The sequence below is a fragment of the Larimichthys crocea genome, chromosome III, assembly GCF_000972845.2.
Source record: "Larimichthys crocea isolate SSNF chromosome III, L_crocea_2.0, whole genome shotgun sequence".
NCBI lineage: Eukaryota > Metazoa > Chordata > Actinopteri > Sciaenidae > Larimichthys > Larimichthys crocea.
In genome coordinates this window covers 2607702-2619449 of record NC_040013.1, presented here as the reverse complement: position 1 = coordinate 2619449, position 11748 = coordinate 2607702, and the positions used below count along the sequence as shown (strand labels likewise).

Sequence of the window (11748 nt, the reverse complement as noted above, 5' to 3'; positions counted from 1 at the left end):
CTTTTAGAAAGCAAAAACAAAAAACGGGCTAACTGAAGTTATTAGGGCAGAGTGCCCCGAGGCTAAAGACCAGCGCTTTGAACTAGAGGTCCAGCACAGCTTAGCGAGGTCAGGATCTGTCAGACAGCGAGCAGAGCTAACATCACAAAGAACTTGAGCTGTGTGTTAAAAAGAAAAAAGGCAGCTATGAGCTGAAGCTACATCTTCGCTTCATATAATCAATCATAGAAAAAAGTGTCAAGGGTCAAGTTCAGTAGACGTTTGCTCACTCGCAGGCGGAACCCCTGAAACCCGACTTAGATATTTCCTGGAGTTTAGACATTTACATCTGTAAAGTGGCATTTAGGAGCCAGCTATGATGTGCTTCGCTAACACTCTCAGCTTGGAAACTGTGGGAATTGCTCCATGCTGACCTAGATGGTCTCAAGATATTTCCCTTCCTGGGTTCATGTGCCTAGTTACCAGTTGGTCAACCTCCTGCCCTGTGAACTGACCCTGTCCTCCCTCCGAGGTTTGAAAGGAAAAGAAACCCAATCCTCCGGGGAGCGCTCCGACTAACAAGAAAACTGCTGGCCTGAATCTCTCAGAAGTGCTGTGTTTTCCCACTGGACCACTTTCAGCTTAATAAACATCTTAACTAGCCAGAGGTCCCACGGGAGCTGCTGGGAAATCCTCTGGGCAGCCAGAGCTCAGGAGCTGGCCCTTTATTGCATCCAGGTGGCTGTTAAAAAATTCTGGCCGGCCCTAAATGTCCAATAAAATGCAAGTGGCACCTTCGGGGGTGGACAGGGTCAGTGCACCTGTCTGTGGACGAAAGCTGCACTCGCTCCCCCTTGTCCAATCAGTTTGATGTCACACTCCTATGTTGTGCCACCACCATGCCCAGGGAAGCATTACTGCATGGGCCTACCGGACACAGACCCCCTGACTCATTGGGGCCCTGGGCCAGAGCCAAAAAGACCTCAAAGAGACACAAAAACACTACAATGAAACTCAAAATGACTAAAAAGACACGTAAAATGACTCCAAACAGATGCAAAATGACCACAAAGGAATACAAAACAACTACAGAGTGAGACAAAATGGATGCAAAGAGACAAACGTACAACTGTGACACGAAATGACCACAAACAGATGCAAAACTACGACAGAAATGACACACAAAACTACTGCAGAGAGACACAAAAAACACACCAAGAGACAAAGCACAACAACAAAGACGCACAGCAACTACAAAGAGAGACAAAACAACTCGAGGGAGACGCAAAACGACCACAAAGATACGCAAAAAGAAAAAAAACTAGAGATGCAGAGAGACAGCAAAGATGCAAAACAACATCAAAGAGTGACACGGCAACTTGAAAGAGACACAAACTGACAACAGAGAGACACAAACTGACAACAAAGAGACACAAACTTAAAACAAAGAGACACAAACTGACAACAAAGAGACACAAACTAGCAACAAAGAGACAGAAACTGACAACAAAGAGACACAAACTGAGAACAAAGAGACACAAACTGACAACAAAGAGACACAAACTGACACAAAATGATGTGAAAAGACGCAAACATGCAAAACAACAACAACAAAGACAAAATAAAATGAGTAGAAAGAGACTCCAAACAACACAAAATGATACAAAGAGACACAAAACAACTACAAATGACAGCCGTGCTGTTTGTAGTCTACAGGCTCTCCTGTAGGTGAGGGCTTTTTTTACATGACCCAGGGGCCCGTTGTCTTAAACTCTGTCCAACTTTTCCTTTTGTCACGACGTCCCCAGCGGATGAATCGAAACCTTTCGTCATCATGTTGTATTAATGCACACCTAAGTGGTAAATTAGGGAGGACTGCGAGTTGAAATCATGTCCAATCACTTCCCGTTTGTTTACGACTCCTTCACACGTATGTGAACGGTGGCAGCAGCAGCCTCCCTTCATCTGTCCGGCCTGGTCGCTGTCCACGGGGAGAGTTAATTGTCCCACAGGTTTTTTTTTTTTTTTTTGGAAAGACCTGGATGGTGTATTGGGCCTTTGATCTGACTTGAAAGGACTTAATTGATTTCTGTGTTACAGGCAGTGAAAAAAAAAGAAAAAAGAAAGAGAGATGCTTGCTGGTCATTTCACAACATGTGCAGAAATATCTGAGAGAGAGCAAGAGAGAGAGAGGGAGAGGGAGAGGGAGGGGATGAAGAGAGAGATCACCTCACACCCGACTCCATCCTTGCTCAATTACAATAATTTGACTCACATGGGCTGGCCGCCGTGGCAGAGAGAGAGAGCGAGAAGGGAGGAGAGCCGCTGTGTGGGGGAGGAGAGGGGATCCCTGCTCTGGGAGATCACTCATCGTACCTCTAAGCTGAGGTATGAAAAGACAGATTTGATGTGCGGCTCCCCTCGGAGTGCAGCCCGGGGGCTTGTTAAGGTGGCGGTACGGAGGAGACCACACGTCCAACCTCCCGCTTTAAATCTCCGACATGTGATGACGTCAACGTGGAATGAAGACACCAGAGACTGCTGGAGGTAATCAGTGAACGGTGAGGGTGAAACAACCTGTGTGTCTCTGGAGGGCACTTGCTTATTCATTAATATTAGTTAGAAAGTGTTTCCTGTTCAAGGTCATGGAAGGTTTATTTTGTCCCAGCATGCACTAGGCTGAAGGACTCGCATTAGGAAGCAGGATTTCTCCGTTTCCTGTTTGTTCTGGTTACAAAAACAAAAAGTCCGGTGAAAATTAGACGTGGCTTTACATCTTCTGTCAATGTGATTTGCTGCATCACCTGCCCTGCGAGTCTGTTCACCGCGGGTCCAGGTCTGGTCTGGACCTGCTTTGACAGGCTTCCTGCCTTCACTCCTTCACCTCTCTGTGTCTCTGGTCACCCCAGCTCAGGGGGGAAACAGGGCTGTCAGAGGGAGAGTGGCAGGCTAAGCCTGTCTTAACACAGCACCTCAAACCACCTCATAAATACAGGCTTCCTTTTCCAATTTCCAAGCAGCCCATCCACCTCTGTCTACATGCTTACACACTGCTCCATGTCATGTGCCGGGGTGTGAGTTTAAAAATGACCACGGGACATCTGGCCGACTCACAGAGGGTGGGGCTTTGATGTGCTCTGCAGTTCAGCTCAACTTTTGGCAGAGCCAAATCCTCCGAGCGACGCTTTTTGGTAGGTTGGAGATAGCAGGGGGAGTTTAAAAGATGCCTCGAAACAGATTCACCATATGTGAAATGCTTAGAGACACACAACAGCCCTTAACTACTCCTCTAGCCTTTAAACTGCGGCAGAGCTTACAGACGAGGAAGGTCGTTTCCATTTTAATTTTAAAATGCGGTCTCTGAAAATCGTCATTATTTTCCATATCATAAAGTGGAGTGAAAGGAAAAGTGAAACCATGTGAGGCAGCTTTTTGATGGCTGATGCTGGGCAGGGCTCACGAGGGAGCTGTGGTTCTCGAAGCAAGATTGCTCCGTGCCCATCTGGAGAGTTTAGCCGCACAGCTTCTCTTACCATGAACGCAAAACCGGCGATTAGCTCCGTCTAAACGCTCACATCTGACCCGCAGAGCTAACGTCAGAGACCTGCTGTCCACCTCCGATAACGCCAACACCTTGAATGCTGCTCATACTTGGACCCAATACTGACATGTTACAGTTTAGGTTCTGCAGAAAAAAGGCCACAAAAGGATAATGGGCGACATATTTTTGTAATTCTGAACAGTGATCACGAAAAGACCAAAACTAACAAGCAGTATCTCTTCAGCAGAAGATGTAAATCTGAATATAGACTTTCATTTTTAGACCACAAGAACACAAAACAACAGCAAAGAGACTCAAAAGAGACGTTACATGATTAAAAAGACACACAGACTGACAACAAAGAGACAGAAACAAAACTAGAACAGACCACAAAGATTCAAAACGAGCAAAGAGAGACAAAATGACTCGAAAGAGCCGTATATGACTACAAAGGGACACAAAGTGACAACAGAGAGACACAAACTGACAATAAAGACCACAAAGATTCAAAACAAGAGCAAAGATTGAGGTAACGACTTGAAAGAAACATAAACTGACAACAAAGTGATGCAGAAAGACCACCAAGATGCAAAACAACAGCAGAGAGAACTAAAAAGTAATGAAGAGAAACAAAAACAAGACGTCTGTAGTTGCTTCGAGTCTCTTCCAGTCGCTCATACCTCACTCACTCTTTAGAACAACATGGGAACCGAAGTTGTTAGCAAACGTTACCCGAGCAGGAATAAACAGTGCATTTGCTGGAACTATTTTCAGCTGTGGATGTGGTGCGCTAGTGAGGATTTACAGCAGTATCTGGAAAGGACTCAAAATAAACTACAGCGGCTGTGTTTTGTAATGAAAGTGCAATGGTACGGCTCATTGATGTGATTTTAACAGTTTTTGGGGGGCGACAATGGAGGCCTACGGCGCAGAGGAAGAAGATATATGGTGTTTTACTCTTATTATGTAGTCGGGCCCTCTTCTAAATATTGTTTTAATTTGACCTGAGATAGCATCTGTGAGTTCCATCCAGTCTAAACACTGGAAGACATGAAAACATCATCTTAAATCTCGGATTTAGGGATTAGAATAATAGCTGTTGCAAACTTTTTCTCACGCCAGTCAAACGAGCGACGGTGTGAAATGAAAAGTTAGCACAGCTCCACCTTTTTTTGCTTGTAAAGCCTGTGTGTGTGAATCTGGATACATATGGTGTACTGTATATGTGCACTTAATGCACAGCGGGGAGGAAGGGCTGTCGGAGCCTGTCACTGTGCTGCAGGGCATCACTGACATGAGTGTCACCTTCATGAAGGAGCGTGAAAGCTGTTCCCTCTGCACAGGATTCTTCAGACCGTCGCTCTGATTTCAGCGGCAGAACAGAGGAGTTAACGCAAAGCGCTCGCAGAGGGTTGTCATCTGTTCAACGCTTCATTTAACACCTGTGAATACCAAGAGCCATTAGGAACTTTGGTCAGGAGGAGGGGGGGGAAAAAAAACCTGCACTGTTAGCAGAATCCATAAGTTCATAAACTTAGCAGGAGGAGAGTCTAATTAACAATGGGGACATTAATCCATTAATGAGTTTCTAATACTAATTACACCTGCAAAAACGCGCAAATGGATTCTGACAATTTAATTAGTGGCAAATGACACATCCGAGCAGAAGAGAGGAGAAAGTGATGTTTCGGTATCCAAGTGTAAATTCTGCTCCTGGATGTGGCGGCGAAGTGTCAGCGGGGTGTTGTCGAGTTTGTTAAAGAGAAAAATATTCACTCAGATTTACCAGACTTTGAATATTTGGATAAATTACAGTTTGTGAGTAATTAAAACACACACAAAAAATGACCACAACATCATCCTCCACACAGCTGCAGATAGTAATAACATATCAAAGCTGAAATGCAATGGTGCGTTCAATTCTTAAAGACCTGATTCAGGCGAGGCTTGCTGACGTGGGCGGGCGTCTGGGGGTAAAAACAAAAGCGTCTCGAAGCGCTGCTCGTTCTTGCTGCACGTTGCTCATGATGAACTTTGTGATGGAAAGATGCTTCTGCTGGAAAATGAACGTCAGCACCGGGCCTCGCCGGCGTGTGATGAGGCTGCTGCTCCTCTGTTCCCTGACTGCTACTCACTGTCAGCACGGCCCTGTTTCTCAGAGTCACAGCTCGGGATGTTAATTACAGTCCGCATGATTAAATGAGACAAAACACAGGTTTAGAAAAGTCACTTTCAAGATAAATAAGTTGAACTTTTTCTCAAATTTAATGTGCACATTTTTTACATTAGCAGAAAATATTTAAAGCACTGAATTATTTATAAAATTCCATCACGGTAAAATAATTTTTCTGTCTTAAATTACATAAAAATACAGCTCAGCTGTGTCCTAGAACTGTTTCTTCACTTCATTAGTTCTTTATTTTACAACTGATCCCTTCAGTCGACCTGCAGAGTTTCAGTCCTCGTCGTGTTTCTGTGCGTCAGGTTGTGAAAGCTGGACAGGAAGTCACACAACAATGCTTCGCTCTGTGCTGAAGTTGTAGTTAAACTGTGCGAGGAGAAGGAGAAAGAGAAAGAGAAAGCACGTGCAGATGAGTTCAATAAAACAAGACGGAAAATAAAACATATGTTTATAAAAATCTGCAATGAAACATAGATCACATTAATTTAAACAACTTTATGAACGTCTGAGACTGAATTATAGATTCAAAATAAACTCACACAATGTCATTCCCCCTCTTTGAAACTATTCATCCCTACAGTGATTAAAACACCTTCTTTCCTTACGGGACTCCTTTTCATTCATCCCGTAAACTGACTACGTGACATATTTTATGAATATTTCAAATTATATTCAATGCACAACAATAACAGAGCAGAACAGCTGATACACTAAACAATTAGTGAACACAATAACTGCAGGAAGTTTGTGTTAAACAAGCAATGTGGATGAATTTCAAGCAGATCGTTTCCTGTGAATGAGTTTTCCTGATATTTTTAGGAAGTTTTTATATAATTCTCTGTCTGTATTATGTATTTTTGTATTTTTATACTTGACAGGCTTCTTTTTTGGCAGATTTACAGTTTTCTGCTCTCTGGTTGTTTTAACAGCGTACTTCTCGAACACAGGACGAGGCTGTTGGACAGAAAGTGAGAATCTGGGATAAACTCGTGCTCACTGTGAACTCATCCTGTAAAAATCATTTAAACTTTGATAATAATTATTTAATTTAGTTCAGGTTCAGGTTAAATGTATCATTTTTTAAAAAGTGTTAAAATCAGGAAGGATTAAAGGTCGTCCAGAAATAAAGGCAGAGGAAATACAAACAAACACTTCCCCCTTCTGGCTCATTGTAGACATGACTCTTTAGAAAAAGCACACACACACACACACACACACACACACACACACCTTACAGAGACATTAAAACACAGCAAAGCGTTGTTTCTTTTCTGTTTCACTGATTCTGTAAATCATCATTTGAACTCAAAGATCAACTTTTGGTGCCGCACTGAGTCGACATTTCAAATGTTGGTGCCAGAAGTCTGTTTTTTATTCTGGCACAAACCCAAACATAATTATTGGAGGTCACATTGAAGGTCAGAGGCAACGTCACGTTGATACAATACAAACCTACAGACCACAGTGTGACAGATCGACAATAATAATCATTTCTTTGTTGATGTCGTGACAAAATTCAATCATTACAACCTCTGACCTCAAGTTTTCTTACGTAAAAATCAGATTTCTTCATCTATAATATACAAATGTTAAATTTGGGAAAGTGAGAGCTGGAGGAGAAAAAGTTGCATCTCCCTAAACCATCAGCAGTTAAACACTCAGAGAATTATTTTCCAAAATCTGTTCTATAAATCCAAATGATTAAGAAATGATAACGAGGAAGACAAAGAGACTAGAATAACAAAAGTATATTTCATGAGTTGGTCTGTTTAAAAATAATAAAACATTCGTGACTTTATTGTGGGAGCACTTCCACCGGCTTCACACTGAAGTTCTGTGACTCAAAAGTAGTTCTCCCTTCAGTACTTGGACAGTTGTATTACTGCCACACAGCACTAGGTGATGCTGTATGATCACTGAAATAAGTTTCCCAAATCTCCCTACAGAAGCCAACGGAGCCACGACGGCTCAAACCGGGTTCTCTCTCTCTCTCTCTCTCTCTCTCTCTCTCTCTCGATCAAAAATACCACCTTCCCTGATTTTCATCTACTTGAGGGGAAAGCTGCAAGTTACCCAAAACCTGTCACATATCACAAGCCTGTTAGTTGTGAAGAAATTCAGCCCCCCCCACACCCACCACCACCAACCACACACACAAAAAAATCCAGTCTCAACATCTGGCACGGTAAATAAATAATCCTGTGTGCGTCCGTGTGTGTGTGTGTGTGTGTGTGTGGATGATGGATGGGGGAATGGGGTGTTATCAGGGAGAGCATGTATCAATGTCTGCCAGTTTTACACACAGGCTGACAGGACAGTGACACACTAGAACATGGGCGGCAGTCACCTAGACGAGCCGAGCTTCATTTCCTGTCCCTGCTCCACTGCCAAAAATATGTGACATGTTGTCTTCATTAATTCCACCTCTATTTGGAGCTCTCCCACCTCACACCTCTCACACCTCTCACATACCCCTGTACACTACTGTCCCCTCCATACATTCACATGGCAACACACAGATAACTTCCTACAAACACTGAAAACCCATCATACATAGGTGCTAATGAAAATCTTGTCATGTGTGCACACACACTTCTTTCCACCCCTTGCGTACTCCCCTCTGAAAATCATTAGCCAGCCGCCAACAACATTTTTCAGCAGAGCAAACTACATAAAGATGTCACTTTAAATCGCTTACTAATTAACACTTAAAAAGACACAAATTAGATATGCGTGGCTAAAAGCAATTATAATATCCGCAAGTTTTGTGAGTCATTTGGGAAATGAAAAGAATGCCTAATTGCTGGAACCAACATCATCCGAGACACGGCTTAAGTGATGCCTGTTAGGAAATGGTCTTATCTACAACTGTTGGCTGTGATTACAACAGTTTTCCTCAATTACATGTGCATATGTACAATTCTGGAAAGTACATCTTTTTCATGAATCTATATTTTTTTAATGGGTTTAGAAACGAGGCAATTAGACTCCAGTGCTGAAAGTGCCTCGAGTTTATGAAGAGAGAGAAAGAAAGAGAGAGAGAGAGAGAGGAAGAAGCACGGCGGAGCTCAGACAGTGACCTCTTCTGGACAACACAAGGAGAAAATACTCAACAATATTTCCAAGACTGGGGCGCTTCAGTTTCTCACTAAAAACAGCTTCTCAATCTCAAAATTTCAGACTTTCTTTCTTTTTTTTTGTTTGGTTTTATTTTGCAGAGAACGAGCTGCCACCTCATCGTGGATATTACATTTATAGAGGGAGAGGAAGCAAAGCCAGACAAAGAAAAGACAAAAATACACAACAGCACAGACATGCATCACTTTCTAAAAAGAAACACTTCTGCTGTCCGACATGTTTGCGACAACATCACCGGCTGTATCCCCCCCCCCCCCCCCACCAACCCTCTCCTCCTTGTTCTGCAGATATCATCGTGGTGTAATAATAATAGGAGAGAAGTAAAAATAACACAATGGTGAGGGATGTTTCCACTTGGAAACTAATTATCAAGCTAAGCTGTGACTTCATCCTCATCAGCCTGGCCCCACCATTAATCTTGTGCTGTCGTCCACTTCACTAAATCCTGTGTGTTACACTATCTCACATTTACTTCATCAGCTCCAGCGCGGCTGTAATTAATGATTTCTCATGCCCCCTTCCCTTCCCCTGCTCAGCTCACCATGTGTCCTCCTGCTAATCACACTCTCTCTCGGAGAAGAAAGGAAGGAGGAGAGGAGGAGGAGAGGAAGAAAAAAAAGAAAAAGACAAGAGCATATAGGATGAGCAGCCAGCCTGTCTCCACCCCTGGAAAACACACACATGCACATGCACGCCATTAATACCTTCGCTGACAATGAGCTTCATTCAGATGACCATATGACAAGATGGCGACTCTGTGTGATTTGGATAGTATGTGACAGAAGACAGAGGCAGAGTGCAGAACAGACACCCGGTTTGATGAGGGAGTGTTTGCTCTGTAACACATCTCAAACCCAACAGCACCTGTTCTTTTACAGTGGTCTGTCACTTCCTGGCAGTTCTGATACCAAGATACCGTGCTAATGAGAGAGAAGGGGGGTTGTCACTCTTTAAAGCGCACACACACACACACACACACACCGACTCTCTTTCTTTCTCTTGCACTCACAAACACACAGGCTCTAAAAAGAAGCAGCCGCACACAGTTGATTTTCTTCCTACGGATGCCTGCAGGCTACAGTGTTTCATCAAAAACGGGGAGGACTCTTGAAGTGCTTTTATTTGCTCTACATGATCTCTAACTTTATCGCTACTGAAGATGAAGCTGATTTGGGGAAAGGGGGGGCAGAAAAAGATCTACAGCACTGTGCGAGATGCTAGATTGAGCCGTTCTCAGAGAAGAATTGGGGGAATAAAAGTCAAGTGTTTTGGAACAGGAGACGAAGCTTTTAAAGAGAGAATGGCTGCCTAGCCTGGCCATGCTTTTATTCAATTGGGGCTTAGTGGAGCCAACAGGGCCTCCTGTCTCAGACACTTAATTACAACCCCAAGACCGGTTTGCTTTGCATTCTGGGCCAGCGGCGTCAGCGGCAGCCGAGCGTTGCAGCCTCTACTCACTTCCTCCTCGATCTCTGCCAGGGATTTGATCGTAATGCCCATTAAATTGACTTGCTGCATCTGAAATCAAAAGCAGGGGAGAGGAGGAGGAGGAGGGTGGGGAGGAAGAAGGAGAAGAAGAAGAAAAAAAATCACACAAGAAACATGGCGGTTAGGCTCATGGCTAAGTAAGCATGCTTAAAATCTTTAATCCTCTCCCTCTTGGTGTCAATACAAACGGGGCTATAGTGACAACCGCCGCCAGACAGCCTGCACTGAGCCAGCGCTGCCTGACTGCACGCATTCATCACTCAGTCTGCAGGAGAGGGAAGGATAGGTAGAAGGGCCTAAGGGCCGAAGTACCCAAATATAGTGACCTTAATGTGGCCCTTACTACACAACAGGTTGCAGGACAAGTAACTGTACAGTAATCATCGTGGCCCCTTTCGTATTATATTTGATAAATCAATCATTTTTGCATTTTATCACTAGACCCTCAAAGATTTTTTTATTTTTTTTTTACCTCTTTGGGTTTCTCGAAAAACTTCTCAGAGACCACGAAGGGCACGTCATCCAGAGCTGCAGAAGAAGAAAGTGAGTGAGAAAACAAAGTTTAAGACTTTCACAGAAAAGAAAAAGAAATGTGACTCCCTGTTCCTGAGCCTGTGTGTTTCCACAGGACTAAACGTGGGTTTATGAAACAGCAAAGCTATCAACATCCCCAGCCGCCCCGACGCCTCCCTCCTTCCGTCTACGGAGGGAAGATGAAAGGCTTTTTCTTTTTCTTTTTTTATTCTCCGCTGTATCCCGGCACCTCCACTCTCTCCTCCAACCCAGCCCTCTTCCAGTTTAATTACTCTTGATTATTCCCGATTCCGTCTTGTCTGAGAGATGTTCACCTCCGAAACAAAGACACGCTCACACTAGGCACAGAAAAGCGGAAAGAAGGGAGACAAAACATTCACCAGATATCAAATTTGCATGAAAATAAGCCACACTGTTCAGCCGGCAAAAAGTGGATTGAAATGAGGACTTGCCAAGAGCGTGGTGGTATAATTAGCATTTGACCAAACAAACGAGCTTCAACAGAGCTATAATTAAGCAGGCCTGTAATTAAGTGTATGCCCTTTATCATAATGATCGTGGTTAAAATGGTGTGATGGCTGCCAGTTGATTATTAATGGTGTAACCCCGTACTGCATGCATCCTGCACTGGAATCAAGGTGTCACGACTGTCAGGCTAGAGAGCAGCCCTTTGTTTATAAAATACATTAGGGCCCAAATTAACACAGGGTGACAGGGGACACAAAGCCTCTCGCTTCCAGACTGAAGGGAAAACTGCAGCTGCTTGGATTCATTAAAAAAAACTCCCAAATCTGGAGGCACAAAACTTGCTGCCGTTGGCTTCGACAGGAGCCCCCAAATATCAAGAGGCCAAGCTTCCAACTGGTGTTCTTTTACCCACGGTCCA

At 43.7% G+C, this 11748-nt stretch overlaps 1 protein-coding gene across 1 annotated transcript in view; it reads right to left on the bottom strand.

Annotated features, from left to right (window-relative positions):
* Positions 1–5750: 5750 nt before the first annotated feature.
* mvb12bb (multivesicular body subunit 12Bb) overlaps positions 5751–11748 on the bottom strand; it is a 36030-nt gene continuing 30032 nt past the window's right edge. Inside the window, exons 8-10 of the mRNA XM_027273072.1 lie at positions 10801–10856; positions 10299–10358; positions 5751–6068 (exon numbers count right to left, since the gene is read on the bottom strand). Of these exons, the coding sequence (XP_027128873.1) occupies positions 6027–6068; positions 10299–10358; positions 10801–10856 (158 nt within the window). The 3' untranslated portion in view covers positions 5751–6026. The remainder of the gene's footprint in view (positions 6069–10298; positions 10359–10800; positions 10857–11748) is intronic.